The sequence below is a fragment of the Symphalangus syndactylus genome, chromosome 24 (genome assembly GCF_028878055.3).
Source record: "Symphalangus syndactylus isolate Jambi chromosome 24, NHGRI_mSymSyn1-v2.1_pri, whole genome shotgun sequence".
In the NCBI taxonomy this organism is placed as follows: Eukaryota; Metazoa; Chordata; class Mammalia; order Primates; family Hylobatidae; genus Symphalangus; species Symphalangus syndactylus.
In genome coordinates, this window is record NC_072446.2 from 65,660,084 (window position 1) to 65,676,041 (window position 15,958).

At 36.5% G+C, this 15,958-nt stretch overlaps 3 protein-coding genes across 3 annotated transcripts in view; all 3 read left to right on the forward strand.

Annotated features, from left to right (window-relative positions):
- Positions 1 to 15,744, forward strand: part of MKKS (MKKS centrosomal shuttling protein) — a 29,174-nt gene extending 13,430 nt beyond the window's left edge. Inside the window, exons 2-6 of the mRNA XM_055266613.2 lie at positions 16 to 246; positions 6,942 to 8,343; positions 12,092 to 12,267; positions 13,174 to 13,284; positions 15,241 to 15,744. Of these exons, the coding sequence (XP_055122588.2) occupies positions 7,359 to 8,343; positions 12,092 to 12,267; positions 13,174 to 13,284; positions 15,241 to 15,681 (1,713 nt within the window). The 5' untranslated portion in view covers positions 16 to 246; positions 6,942 to 7,358 and the 3' untranslated portion in view covers positions 15,682 to 15,744. The remainder of the gene's footprint in view (positions 1 to 15; positions 247 to 6,941; positions 8,344 to 12,091; positions 12,268 to 13,173; positions 13,285 to 15,240) is intronic.
- LOC129474835 (uncharacterized) lies at positions 37 to 7,165 on the forward strand. The gene is made up of 2 exons (XM_055266616.1): positions 37 to 246; positions 6,942 to 7,165. Exon 1 carries the CDS (start codon positions 37 to 39, stop codon positions 226 to 228), a length of 192 nt encoding a protein of 63 aa, XP_055122591.1. The 3' UTR covers positions 229 to 246; positions 6,942 to 7,165.
- On the forward strand, positions 6,986 to 7,165 carry LOC129474836 (uncharacterized). Its single transcript, XM_055266617.1, has one exon. It carries the CDS (start codon positions 6,986 to 6,988, stop codon positions 7,136 to 7,138), a length of 153 nt encoding a protein of 50 aa, XP_055122592.1. The 3' UTR covers positions 7,139 to 7,165.
- Positions 15,745 to 15,958: the final 214 nt, after the last annotated feature.

Below are 15,958 nucleotides of genomic sequence, written 5' to 3' on the forward strand. Positions count from 1 at the left end.
GTAACCTTTTCTTAGGTACACTGATACTGAAGTACTATGAGCCTTCGGAACTTGTGGAAAGACTACAAAGTTTTAGTTGTTATGGTCCCTTTAGTTGGGCTCATACATTTGGGGTGGTACAGAATCAAGAGCAGCCCTGTTTTCCAAATACCTAAAAACGACGACATTCCTGAGCAAGATAGTCTGGGACTTTCAAATCTTCAGAAGAGCCAAATCCAGGGGAAGTAGCAGGCTTGCGATCTTCAGGTAAGTTCCATTTAATCTTGTTGGTTAATCATATGGCACATTCCAACAATGGGAAACTCAATCTTTTAGATCTCTGGCAAGGAAAAGCCTAAATTGGCAAGTTACCTGTTGTTTTTATTATGACCCACTGGCAAAATACTATTCTGCAGTTGTTTCTAGAAAGTTTGTTGTGCAGAGACATTTGACACTTGCCTGGCAGTCAATTGAATGCAAAGGGAAAGGGCAGTTTTGCTAGCAGCATCACCAGGATCATGAATGTGTGCAAAGGAGCCCCTGACTCCTTACCATTATATATCACAAAAGTTCAAATTTATACAAGATTATTTTCTTCTATTAGTGTTCTTTTTTTTTAACAATACAAAACTAATTGTATTCATTTCTTAACATCAACTATTTTAGCTTGACCATAATTTGTTACTTTTGAGAGTCACTGAAATAAAGTGGATGAAGTTTTATAATTTAGGTCTATAGTCCCTTATCCATAATTCCAAAATTCAAAAAGTTCTCAAAACCAAAACATTTTATCCTCACTCCTTTGGCAGCAAAACTTGATCTTAACTGACATGAGGCAATTTGCAGTGCAGTTGTCTCCCTTTATCCGCAGTTTGGCTTTCTGCAGTTTCAGTTACCTGCAGTCAACCCTAGTCTGAAAATATTAAATAGAAAATTCCAGAAATAGACAATTCATAAATTTTAAATTATGCACATTTCTGAGTAGCATGATGAAATCCTGGGCTATTCCACTTCATCCACCCAGGACGTGAGTCATTCCCTTGTCTGTCTACCTGCTCGTTAGTGACTTAGTAGCACTCTGGGTTAGATCAACTGTGGTGGTATCTCCGCACATATCTTCAGGTAACCGTTACTTTACTTCACAATGTACCCAAAGCACAAGAGTATTGTGCCTAATTTATAAATTGAACTTTATCATAGGTATGTGTGTACAAGAAGAAAACATAGTATATATAGAGTTTAGTGCTATATGTACTTTCAGGCATCCACTGGGTGGTCTTGGAACATATCCCTCATAGATAAATGGGGGAGGTTACTGTTTTTATTCCACTTAATATGAAAATTGAGTTTCACTGCAGAAATTTTATTGGCATGTGTCACATTTGATTTACTATAATATAACATTATACTATATTATGATTATATTGATTATGGATGTTACATACACTATATTGTATTTATAAAATCTAAGAAATTCTGAATTATGAAACTCATCTGGCCTAAGGAGTTTCAGATAAAGAACTGTGACCCTGTAATTGTAAAGCATTTTCTATTGTAATTTGCTTTCTAACCTTGAGGTGAATAATATGCTCTAACTTTTGTTATAAGATAGATGAGTGTAACTTTCTGCTCTTTATGGAAGAAGAACCTCAATAAGGTTTTCCTTATTTATAAGCCTTGGTCTGAGATTTTGACTTATGGTATAATTACTGGTTTCAACAATATTTTAAATCAAGATTTTATTTTTAAATGTTCATAAGCAGAAGTGGAAGAGCATAGCTTAATATATTAGACAATTATTAAATATAAAAAGCCAGGTAGTAACATAGAAGCTTAACAACTTAAAAGAGTAACTTTAGGACATTCTATATAAAATTTGTATTCATAGGAAGAGTTTTAATATATATAAGCAGGGAGTTAGAGAATTTATTAGGTGCTGGATTTTTATATATATAGTCTTCCATACTGTAGTAAGACCATTATATTATATATGCATATTGTACTTACGACAAGAAGTAAAGAACAAAAAGATGTCATAATAGTTTGGAGGCCAGGTATGGCCAAACTTTGGAGTAAGAAAATTAAGTAGTTTCTTCTCATGCAAAAAGAAATACTCTTGGAGGAAAAATAGAGCTGAGAAAAGAATCTCCTCTAAAATGTTAGGTGAATGTAGTAAGAGATTTTAGATGCCAGTGCAGCAATAGTTAAAAGTTTTAGTGGCTAACATTTCCAGTCAAGCAAGCAGAAGCAGATATTTAAACAGGCTTTTAGTAAGCAAAAGTTAGAGCCGGATTTAGAGTAAGTTAAACACAAATTCCGAATAGTTGAAGTACATCAAAAGAATGCATTTATTTGTCTCTTATTTTCTATTCTTATTTTCATTATGGAAAATTACATACATGCCTCAAAATAGAGAGAGGATAATATATTGAGCCCTCAAGTATCCATCAACTGGCTTTAATAGTTAATGGCATTTTGCCACAACCAGCTTTAATAGTTAAGGGCATTTTGCCACAACCAGCTTTAATAGTTAACAGCATTTTGCCAGTCTTCTTTTATCCATCTTTTCCTCTGTTTTTTGAACTGCTAGAATATTTTAAATCAAATCTTAAGCTCCACTATGTAGTTCTTTAGTATGTGTCTTTAACAGTAAGAATAAACACACATACACAAACACATTTGCATTATTACCAAGTAAAACTTAACAGTGACTCTTTACCTACAATTTGATACCCAAGGCCATGTTTATATTTCTGAATTTGTCTTAAAGAAATCTTTTCAGGTGGTTTGTTGGACTCAGGATCCAAACAAGGTCTACGTATTGCATTTGATAGATAATATCTCTTTTCAATTCCCCTCCTAAATCTGCCTTTTAAAAAAACTCCCACATTCTCAGTTTGGTTGATTGCTTCCTCATCTTGTCATTTAACAGTTTCCTCTTTCTCTCCCCTATTTCCTGTAATCTCGTAATTATATCAAGAGGCTACTTTCATTTGTTTTTTTAATTTACTTTTTGAACAAGAAACTTCATGGATGGTACTGTAGAATAGATCCTAGGTAATCATGTTGTTTCACATATAATGTCTGATCCACTTTTGATGGTGGTGTTGATTTTTGTTTTTAGAGAGAAGGGTCTTGATTTGTCACCCAGGCTACAGTGCAGTAGCGTATCATAGCTCACTGCAGCCTCAAACTCTTGGGCACAGGCCTTGATTTGTCACCCAGGCTACAGTGCAGTAGCGTATCATAGCTCACTGCAGCCTCAAACTCTTGGGCACAGGCCTTGATTTGTCACCCAGGCTACAGTGCAGTAGCATATCATAGCGCACTGCAGCCTCAAACTCTTGGGCATAGGCCATCCTCCAGCCTCAGCATCCCAAGTAGCTGGGACTACAGGCATCCGCCACCACACCTGGCTAAGTTCTAAAATATTTTTAGAACCAGGGTCTTGCTGTGTTGCCCAGGCTGGTCTCAAATTTCTGGCCTCAAGCAGTCCTCCTGCCTTGGCCTCCCAAAGTTCTGGGATTACTGGCAAGAGCCACTGCGTCTAGCCAGTGTTGCTAAAACTAACAGGCAAGTTAGCAGTGTTGCTTTCCATTATAAAGTTCCCCTTTGATTTTTTTTGTTTGTTTGTTTAAGATGGAGTCTCACTCTGTCACCCAGGCTGCAGTTGGGTGATGTCAGCTCACTGCAACCTCTGCCTCCTGGGTTGAAGTGATTCTCCTGCTTCAACCTCCCGAGTAACTGGGATTACAGGCACCCACCACCACACCTGGCTAGTTTTTTATATTTTTTTAGTAGAGACAGGGTTTCACCATGGTGGCCAGGTGATCTTTTACTTAATAATTATTAGCAACTATTCATTATCATTGCTGTAACCTAGAAATTGGCAAACTTTTTTTCTATAAAAGATCAAATAGTAAATATTTTAGGCTTTGTAGATCATATAGTGTCTATACCAACCCTTCAGCTTTCTATTGTAGTGTAAAAGCACTCATACATAGTACACAAATTAATGAGCATGGCTGCTTTCCAATAAAACTTAATTTACGAAAACAGGCAGCAGTCTGGATATGGTCCATAGGCTTAATTTACCAACCACCGTATATGGGTCTAATGCACTATTTCATTAGGGGTTGCCAAATGATGCTGCTCAAATTCTATCATTCCTTCTCCATTTATTAGCTGGAACAACTTCCCATCGTCAACTATTCAGTTACCCCAAAATGCATTTATACAGGGAAAGCAAGATAAATGTTTTATCTCTGTAATTCCCTTTATTGGTTTTTATAATAATGAGTGCTCAAGCCGCTTAGGGTTTTTGTTTTCGGTGTTAGTATGAACCTGTGGGTTTGCATATATTTCAGTTATGTTAATCTGTTGCAGTCATCATTTTTTTTTAATGCTAAAGTTGTCCCATTTTGGATCCTCTCCAAGTTGACTCCTGTTGTTTTTCCTTTGTCCTTGTGATATGACCCAGGTAGTCTTTAATGAAATCCTTACTTTTTGGCAGAAAAGGACCCCAGCTCACCTTGTGTATTTCTTACCTCGTACCTATAATCATTCTTTTTGCCAAAGAACTCCATTTGCTTTTGGGAAAAACTTTTACCTGTTTATATTTTCTTTAAATCATATCTTATAGCTCACCTCTTAATTTAGAAGAAGTCATGCAAGTTTTACTGTTATTTTAATTAAGTTATCCATCACTGCAACAACGACAGCAAAAACCCATCTGCCAAGCATGTGCATCTAAGAATAGTCAGGACCATTCATCTGATGGTAACTCTTGGAATTATGGAGCACCTTGTTTAGGAAGAAAGAGTTTTAATAGAGTTGAACTGATACTTCCAAACATGTTCTATAAACCAGCCCCAGGGGTTTGGGTTTTTTTTCTCTTTCTTGTACCTTCTTTTGTTCAGGTCTAGACCTGTGACCACAGGTCAACAAGTTTTGGCATCTTTAAAATGATTTGGGAGTCGCTAATACTTTCAGTGATTTCTTTGTCATTTTAATGAAATACTAGCCAAAAGACGTGTGTACTGGTCTCATTACTGTAAGACTGACAGAGGTGCCAACATGGCATTCTGTTTTTGAAAAGTTACATGTCACTATTAAGTATTGAAAATGTTCTAACTAGAAAAACGATTTTCTTAATCATAGTTTTTATCGTGGGGGGGGTGTGTGTGTGTAAGTTTTAACGTGCAAATTAACATATAGAAGTCACTTTATGAGGTTTCATTTAAATGTATTTCTCAGATTTTGCTGAATCTGAAGTAGCCATTGAAATATTTAAGTACCTTGGCTGTTTCTGGCATCAATAAACAGATTTTTCTTTCCCTCCTCATGCCATACAAAAGTTGACAATGGCTTTATCACCGCAGGAAGAAAGCTGACCATCATTGCCCTTACTTTATTTGGGCCCAGTTGCCATGGTTACAGCCCTTTAGCTAAATTGGGAACAGTAACCAAAATAACATTTGCATAACATTCCCTTGTTCTGCCCACCTTTTTGCACATCTTCAAATCAAGGTTTTGGTCTGATCACCATACTATGCTGTAGCCTACTTTTAGGAAGTACTTTAGGCTAAATAGATTTGTTTCATTTATGCTAAATGCTCTCCTGGACACTACCATACTCAGCATATTCCTGGAAATACTAACTAATAATATACCTTTAAAACACCAGGCCTCAACAGATAAGATCTATGATCTAACATTTTTATTTTTTTCACACATTATTATTAATGTGTCAGGAATTTATGCCTCAAGGCACACTTTTTTTTTTTTAACAAGGACACTACCTTGTTAAGGAAACTAGAATTGTATTTCTACACGTCCTTTTGATAGATAACATTTTATAGTATTTAGACTTTGAAATTGAATTGCAACTCAGATTCTATTTTTATTGTTGTTATCCAGCATATCCCTTGGTTTTTGCATGTACTGTCATTAACCAGTGCTTTGGGGAGGATTAGTTGACTAGGACTTCCAAAACTGAAAATCATTGATTGATAAAGTAAAATGATAGAAAATTAGCTCTGACTTTAGCCAGGTGTTTAAAACGTGGTTTGTTTTTTGGTACAATGTGTTGTGCAGATTTATTCAGCTAGATATAGACTATACATTAGTGAGTTTCTGCAGTAGACATGCCAACAGCTATCTTGTTTTTATAATTATTTACAAACATGACTTGATGTAAATCCGCTTCTGTTCAAACCTAAAGTTTCCAAGCAAACCACAATTATAGATAAAAACATAATATTAAATCTTCATGTTGGAGAATAAAAATATTTGGGACTTCTTTTAAGACTCAGAGACTTGCCGGGCACAATGGCTCACACCTGTAATCCCAGCACTTTGGGAGGCAGAGGTGGGCGGATCACCTGAGGTCAGGAGTTCGAGACCAACCTGACAAACATGGAGAAACCCCATCTCTACTAAAAGTACAAAATTAGCTGGGCATGGTGGTGCATGCCTGTAATCCCTGCCACTGAGGAGGGTGAGGCAGGAGAATTGCTTGAACCCAGGAGGCTGAGGTTGTGGTGAGCCAAGATCACGCCATTGCACTCCAGCCTGGGCAACAAGAGCGAAACTCCATCTCAAAAAAAAAAAAACAAAAAAAAAACAGACTCAGAGACCTAATTCTGTGTTTTATATTGTAGCATTTCTCTCCTAGAAGCATGCCATATTCAAATAACTGTGCTGTAAGCTTTCTAGCCATGTTGTTGTGCCTTACAGAATCACTGAAATACAAGCACTTTTTCTTGTAGAGGGGATTTATTGAAGAATAAAGGAATTTTAAGTCAAAGTTGGTTTACCTTTCTCGTTTTCTGGAGGTTTGTGCCAGTTAGTAGTTCCTTTTTCTAAAAAGGCAGCAGAGCATTAGAATAAATTAGTAAACTGCAGTCTACAAAATGCTTGGGAAGTATTTCTCTAAAATGTTTTTTTTTATTATTTATTAGATAAAGAAGCAGCTTTGAATCTGAGCTTCATATCGAAAGAAGAGATGAAAAATACCAGTTGGATTAGAAAGAACTGGCTTCTTGTAGCTGGGATATCTTTCATAGGTGTCCATCTTGGAACATACTTTTTACAGAGGTCTGCAAAGCAGTCTGTAAAATTTCAGCCTCAAAGCAAACAAAAGAGTATTGAAGAGTGAAGTAAAATAAATATTTGGAATTACTAATTTGTCATTAAATCATTCTATGCTGATTAGCTTCATAAACTTTGAACTTTTTGATTTTATAGCCACAATGCTGCATATTCATACTTTAATTCCTAAAGAATAATTTTTAATGTTAAAACGTGATAATGCAATAAATAGAAAAATGTGGTTTACAAAATAAAAACGGTCTTCACTAGTTACCACCTGAAGTAAGATGTCTCGTTTGGAAGCTAAGAAGCCATCATTGTGTAAGAGTGAACCACTGACAACTGAGAGAGTCAGGAGCACACTTTCTGTCTGGAAAAGAATTGTAACATCGTGCTATGGCCCTTCGGGTAGGCTGAAGCAGCTGCACAATGGCTTTGGAGGTTACGTGTGCACAACCTCACAGTCCTCCGCGCTGCTCAGTCACCTTTTGGTCACACATCCCATTTTAAAGATCCTGACAACCTCCATACAGAATCATGTGTCAAGCTTCAGTGATTGTGGCTTATTCACAGCCATTCTTTGCTGCAACCTGATTGAAAATGTTCAGAGATTAGGCTTGACACCCACCACAGTCATTAGATTAAATAAACATCTTTTGAGTCTTTGCATCAGTTATCTCAAGTCTGAGACCTGTGGTTGTCGAATCCCAGTCGACTTTAGTAGTACTCAGATCCTCCTTTGTTTGGTGCGCAGTATATTAACAAGTAAACCTGCCTGTATGCTCACCAGAAAGGAAACAGAGCATGTCAGTGCTTTGATCCTGAGAGCCTTTTTGCTTACAATTCCAGAAAATGCTGAAGGCCACATCATTTTAGGAAAGAGTTTAATTGTACCTTTAAAAGGTCAAAGAGTTACAGATTCCACTGTATTACCTGGGATACTCATTGAAATGTCAGAAGTTCAATTAATGAGGCTATTACCTATCAAAAAATCAACTGCCCTCAAGGTGGCACTCTTTTGTACAACTTTATCCGGAGACATTTCTGACACTGGAGAAGGAACTGTGGTGGTCAGTTATGGGGTTTCTCTTGAAAATGCAGTCTTGGACCAGCTTCTTAACCTAGGAAGGCAGCTAATCAGTGACCACGTAGATCTTGTCCTGTGCCAAAAAGTTATACATCCATCTTTGAAGCAGTTGCTCAATATGCATCGTATTATTGCCATCGACAGAATTGGAGTGACTCTGATGGAACCCCTGACTAAAATGACAGGTAAAAATCACTCTTGGCTTTTGCCCCTTACAGTTAATAAATCACACTTTTTTGAGCAGAGATATTTTTGGTTTGTGTCACTGTTAACATCTTGAAAAATTGACCCAGCATGTGTCAGTATCATTTCTGGCAGCAAAGCTTTCTGGAAAAGATCCTGTATTGTTCACATACTAAAAATGCAGTGATTATAGCCATTTTCTATGTATTTTCAGCCCCCTAATGTACTGTATCATAATCTAACCCCCAAATATTTTACAGGTTGTTGAGAAGTCTAACATCCCCATAATCCTAAGGTCTTTCATACTTCACACAAAATTCTTCAGCCTCAATTGACAAAATTTAAATCATGTTATATTTAGAAAGTAATTTTGTAACTAGAATGACCCTTTTTCTTCACTTTATCGTAATTCCAACAAACTTCTGTACTTCTCCTTAAGTAGTTGTTTCTCATGGGAGGGGGATGTACATGCACCTATGTTTTACCTATATCAAAACTGTTTCCACCTGACCTTGAGAACCAAGATCATCTTTTACTTTCAGCACCTATTACAGGCCTGGCCCACAGTAGGTGTTCTAAAGTGTTTGTTGAATTTACTGAAATATATTTGGTAATATACAGAACTAAAATAGGCAAAAAATTCACTGTATTTTACAAACTCAGCAAATTAAAAGCAGATATAAGACGTGTTAAAGCCAAAGAAAAATGACAAGCTGAAGAGTTCCTGATTTGAGCTACCTTTCAGTATTCCTTTAACTGCTTTGACAGTCTATCAGAAAGATGATCATTTAGTCTACATTGTTTCCAATTTTTAAGTTATTAGACTTAAACCATTGTTAAAGTTCATTTAATGAAAGTCTTAGTATAAATTATCAACAAGGAGCCGTATGTATGCCAAGTGTTGAATACATAACATCTCTGGGTTATTGCCCTACCTTTGTAAGACTCAAATGACTGTCAAAGTAGAGTTTCTTAATAATGGAAATAATTCCTTGGAACCCATCGTTGGTGTAGTAAGTCAGACTGATACCCTTAAATATCTACTAGATTTGCATGAATGTGGTAATTTCCAGCTTGTAAATACTGGGTCTTCCAGATTCATTTTTAAAATACGGGACAATTTAGCCAGGTGTGGTACATGCCTGTAGTCTCAGCTACTTGGGAAGTTGAGGCAGGAGGATTACTTGAGCCGAGGAGTTCAAGTCCAGCTTGGGCAACAAAGCAGGACCACATCTAAAAAAACAAAAAGGGCTGGGCGGTGGCTCACGCCTGTAATCCCAGCACTTTGGGCGGCCGAGGTGAGCGGATCACAAGGTTAGGAGATTGAGACCATCCTGGCCAACATGGTGAAACCCCATCTCTACTAAAAATACAAGAAAATTAGCTGGGCGTGGTGGCCGCGCTTGTAATCCCAGCTACTTGGGAGGCTGAGGCAGGAGAATTGCTTGAACCCGGGAGGTGGAGGTTGCAGTGAGCCGAGATTGCGCCACTGCACTCCAGCCTGGTGACAGCAAGATTCCCTATCAAAAAAAGAAAAAAAATTTTCCCATAGAAACCATATTGTAACTGGGGGCTGGGTTTCCACACTAGCCCATAATATATACCTAAACATGATATTAATAGCCATAGCTTTAGTCCTGGATCTTGGGAGCAGAGAGCTTTTGAGAAAAAAAGAGAAGAGGGGGAGAACTGTACCAGGCACATAGCGCAGGTAAACTTTTAGGTAGATGAAGTATGTTTTTGGCCTTACCTATCTCCCCTGATAATCTAAGTTAACATTACCTCATTTCAGGCCTTCAAACAAAATTCCTGTTTATTAATGATATAGGTTGTGTAATGGGTGTTACTGTGGATTCGTGCCACATGTGAAGCATATTGCAGCTTACAGGGGTTTGTTGCTTTTTTGTTTTGTTTTTGTTTTTTTTTTTAAGATGGAGTCTCACTCTGTCGCCCAGGCTGGAGTGCAGTGGTGCATTCTCGGCTCACTGCAACCTCTGCCTCTTGGGTTCAAGCAATTCTGTCTCAGCCTCCCTAGTAGCTGGGACTACAGGCACACGCCACCACGCCTGGCTAATTTTTTGTATTTTTAGTAGAGACAGGGTTTCACCATATTGGTCAGGCTGGTCCTGAACTCCTGACCTCAGGTGATCCACCCATCTCAGCCTCCCAAAGTACTGGGATTACAGGCGTGAGCCACCGTGCCTAGACTGGAGTATTTTTAACATTTGACTTGGTTTGATTTATTTGTGAAGTATGCATTATTATCCCCACTTGCCTCTCATGTGAGGGAGGCAGAAAAGTTAAATGACATGAGTGACAGCATCCAGTGGCTGATTAGCAGTAGAGCTGGTCTTCTCATGCAGAATCTGTTGTTCCCACCATGTGAAAGAAATTATACTATAAGATTTTGGCTTTTTTACTTAGATCACTTTTTTAAAGTATTCGTTATTCTTGAAGACTTCAGAAGTAAACAATATTCAAATAAGTGAAATTGTTTAGTGATTATATTCTATAAATTTTTTGAGATGGAAGTGTTTTTAGACATTTCAGATTCTTTTTTTTTTTTTTTTTTTTGAGACAGAGTCTCGCTCTGTTGCCCAGGCTAGAGTGCAGTGGTGCAATCTCAGCTCACTGCTCACTGCAACCTCTGCCCCCCGGATTCAAGTGATTCTCCTGCCTCAGCCTCCCAAGCAGCTGCGATTACAAGCACCTGCCACCATGCCCTGCTAGTTTTTGTATTTTTAGTAGAGACGGGGTTTCACCACGTTGGCCGGGCTGGTCTCAAACTCCTGACCTCAGGCGATGCCTGCCTCAGCCTCCTAAAGTGCTGGGATTACAGGCATGAGCCACTACACCCGGCCGACATTTTAGACTTTCAAACTAAACCTCATTGGTTTGAAAGAAACCATCTTTTAAAGGTGAGTCTGAAAGAAAAGGAAACTAGTTCAAAGGGGTGAATGGCTCAGAATTACAGCTTTAGACTTTAGTATTGTTTCTTGTAGGAGTTTGGTGTAGGTTTCTTTTCTTATATAACTTCCATTACATTTGGAGATTTGGAAAATTCAAGTCACCCTAACTTCTTTATTCATGTTTTTACTTGTGGTTTCTAAAACTTCACTATTTTACATGTGCAGGTAGGAGGACAAAATACTTACTATATCAAATAATAACAAAGTGAAATAAGCATGTCACTTTATTTTGGCATAATTCCGTTAGCTATTTTATAAATAGTTGCTAGACAAAAAAATAATTCTTAACATATTCACTATGTAGAGTCCCGAAGGAATTCAACTACACAGCTATTTGGATAGCAGCATTTATTTTAAATTGAAAATAATAATGCCTTTAAAAAAAATAGCCTGTCACATCACTCTTAATCCAAATTAGTGAAGTTCTTAATTTGGGGTCTCTAAACCCTGAATGGGCTTTGAGGGTTTTCTGAATTCCTTGAAAATGTATGCAAAATTGTATGTGCCCTTTTCTGGGAAGAGAGTACAAAATGACTTCTAAAAGATTTTCAAAGAGATCTGTAAACCAAAATAACTTCTACTTTACTTTATTTGTATATCATTTTAATAGCAGAATATAACTTAGCAATTTAGGAAGATTCATCTTATTTATCCTATATTTTATATTTTAAATTATATGCTTGTGGGGCTTTTATGTTGGCTAGGAATAAATATACTTTTAAATGGTTGTTTGCTCCACTTTTGCTTATACATCTTGTATTTTCTCATCTTTAAAAAATAGGAACACAGCCTATTGGATCCCTAGGCGCAATATCTCCTAATAGTTATGGAAGTGTGAAAGATGTGTGCACTGCAAAATTTGGCTCCAAACATTTTTTTCATCTTATTCCTAATGAAGCAACAATCTGCAGCTTGCTTCTCTGCAACAGAAATGACACTGCCTGGGATGAGCTGAAGGTAGATAATGAACTTTGAATTCCATATGCAGGGGCTGAGGGAGGAATTAGTCACTCAATAGTTATTATGATTTTTTTTTTTCATAGCTTCCCTAGGTAGTATAGAAAGCAAAAATTAAAATGATTGATGCAAAGTCACAAGTAAGCTAATTTAAATGCCTGTGGCATTATAATAAATTTGGCGTGTGTTGCCATTTATTATTTCTACTATTTACTAGAAACCTAAAAGGCCCTTGACATGTGAACTTTTCTAAGAAATTAACTTGAATTGTGTAGTCTTTGATGCTAATGTGTATAAATAATTCACTTGGAAAATGAGTTCCCCAGTCAATACCCATCATCCACTTCTTAGCAGAGTTTCCTGTTCTCTGCCAGCAATAATACATGCAACTTTTATACAAGGGAAATGATAATCTATCGGATTGGTCACAAGTTTTAAAGATTCATGTATGCTCAAGGATATATCCTTAGTAAATGTTAAAGGTCTGCGTGATTTTTAATTTATTATTGCTGGGATGTAACTGTATTATTTCCAAAACAATTCAAAATAAATTTATTATTTAGACTGAAATAATTTTTTTAGTGGAAGTGCCAGCAAACCTTGTTGACCCAGATATTTTGAGGCCATATATTTGTCAGTCTCAATTTGAAGAGCTAAGGGTATATGAAAGAAAATACTAATCTGGCTCCATGAAAACAAACTTCTGACTAAAGTATCTTCCTTTAATCTCTAAACCTTACTATTCAGAATGTATTAATCACATGACAACCTTGGCACAATACAAGTTTTGTTCTTTTGTAATTAAAATCACACTCTTTGTATTCACTGTGATGCTTTGAGAGTATGATTTTTTGTGTGTGTTTATGATGTGAACGTCTGATTCTGATGATTTGGGTTTTTTCTTAGCTCACATGTCAGACGGCACTGCATGTCCTGCAGTTAACACTCAAGGAACCATGGGCTTTGTTGGGAGGTGGCTGTACTGAAACTCATTTGGCTGCGTATATCAGACACAAGGTACATAAGATAATCCTCTTCGGATTACCTGAATTCTTAGCAACTTTTGTTTTCTGAGATAATAAGCCAAAATCATAATATCCTATAGTCTTTTTGTTTGTTTGTTTGTTTGTTTGTTTGTTTTAACTTTTAGGTTCAGGGGTGCATGTATAGGTTTGTTATATAGGTAAACTTGTAGCCTTTAACACTGAATTTTTCAGTAGTCTAAATAAAATACATAATCAAAAACACTTGAGGGAAATAACAAGGTAAATATAACGTAATATCCTTATTACAATGATTATTATAAAAATCGTATTTTAGCAAATGATCACGTTCTTCGAGTATTGTCTACATGTTCTGCATGTTGAAGCCAGCATTCTGTTATTGGCAGTTCTCTTAGAGGTCTTAACTGCTGCAATACAGTAATAATTGATGTTCACAAACAAAAGGGCCAAGTTTCTACAGAATACTTCAGTATCTTCTAGAGCATCAAGAAAACAGTTTCATTTATTTAAGCAGTTCACATATTAGATTCTATTATAATTTTAAAATTGGTATTTATGTATGTTATTTATTAATTCTACTAAATAGAATTTTTTGATTAGTCTAGGAAACTCCATTTCCTGACAGCTCTCAGATAAGTTTAGTGCACTGTTGTTCTGATTATTTCATAAGTACTGGCCTACTTTATTTGAAAATGGATAGAAAAAGGTTTAGGTGTTTTCCAGATATTAGCAATTGATTCATTGGGTAAACATGCCCTGTCCTTCCCCAAATAACTTAGAATCTCTTTGAAGATAAAGCACATTCATGAAAAGTTATCAGAATATACATTATGGAAAACAAAATTTGTGCCAATCTATTGGTGCTGAATGGACAATAATGTATTCTGAAATGGAATTGAGTAAACTAGAGAAAATTTTTTGGAGGAAGGAGGTGTCTTGAGTAGGAAAGTAGTCACTGTTTTTAAGCAGTTAAGATATGGACTTTTTAACCCATCATTCAGTTATTAGTTTGCTAATACAGACATGTTGCTTAACAACAAAGATATATTCTGAGAAATGAATCATTAGGCAATATTGTTGTGTAAACAGTATAGAGTGTACTTGCACAAACCTACATGGTAGAGCCTACCACACTCTTAAGCTATGTGGTATAGCCTATTGCTCCTAGGCTACAAACCCTTACAGCATATTACTGTACTGAATACTGTAGGTAATTGTAACACAATGGTATTTGTGTATCTAAACATATCAAAACCTAGGAAAGGTTAGTAAAAATATGGCCTTATAATCTTATGGGACCACTGTTGTGTATGCGGTCTGTCATTGACTGAAGCGTTGGTATGTGGTGCATGGCTATATGTTAATTTTTCTTTTTATCATGGAATTTCTAGGATAAACATTTTTAAATAGTGGAACCAGAAGACTGTTTAAGGTCTTATTACCTTTTCATTAATTTAAAGAGAATAATATTCATTTTTAAAACATTGATATGAAAATTTACGTCATGATTTCCAAATAAAAATATGTGCATTCTCATTTTAAACAAATCTCAAACATTTTGCAGAGATAAATAAGTACTCCATTTGGGACATCAGTCTTCAAGAACTTCCTCCTGTGTGCAGAAAAACCTGTAATACATACATTATGCCTAGTCCTTCATGTATTAAGGAGGCACTACTAAGCCTCATTCAGAATAAGCTGATGGTGGGGTTATTCCGATTCACTCATTCTGGTAACATGACTGGTAGTATATACATTTTTAATACATTTTTACTATAACCAACCTAGTTAAGTGTTTGCAGGCTGGCCGGCTGACCCATACAAGCCCATTAGTATTGTGCCAAACCCCAAATTAAATGAAAGTAAGTAGTAACTTTGGGAAGAAGATTTTGATTCAGTATCTTATTTTTCTGAAATATTTTATATTAATTGCTTTGTATGTGTTTTCAATGTTTTTATTACTCTTTAGACTCACAACGACCCAGAAAGCATTTTCAAAGATGATGAATGTACTCAAACGGAACTTCAATTAATTGCTGAAGCATTTTGCAGTGCCCTAGAATCTGTCGTTGGCTCTTTAGAACATGATGGAGGTGAAATTCTCACTGACGTGAAGTATGGACACCTTTGGTCAGTTCAGGCAGATTCTCCCTGTGTTGCTAACTGGCCAGATTTGCTTTCACAGTGTGGCTGTGGATTGTACAATAGCCAGGAAGAACTCAACTGGTCTTTCTTAAGAAGCACACGTCGTCCGTTTGTGCCACAAAGCTGCCTTCCACGTGAAGCTGTGGGCTCAGCCAGCAACCTAACCTTGGACTGTTTGACTGCAAAGCTTAGTGGCCTACAGGTGGCTGTAGAGACAGCCAATTTGATTTTGGATCTTTCATATGTTATTGAAGATAAAAACTAAGAGAATAACATGTTTGTATTACAAAAGAAACAAATAAACTAGTCTGTTGGCAATTAAGAAAAATTGTGAGTGTATTTGTTCTCTCCCAAAGGCCTGTTCTACATATTTGGACAAACGACTCATAAAATTATAGATACACTTATTTAGGGAAAAAGGTGATTCGTGAATAGAAATGCCATGAAATAATAAAAATATGAAGCATTATTTAAAAATATTATAGTTATCTTAGGGATTCTATAGCGGCTGCTGTACATTGTTCTAAATTTTTGTTATGTTG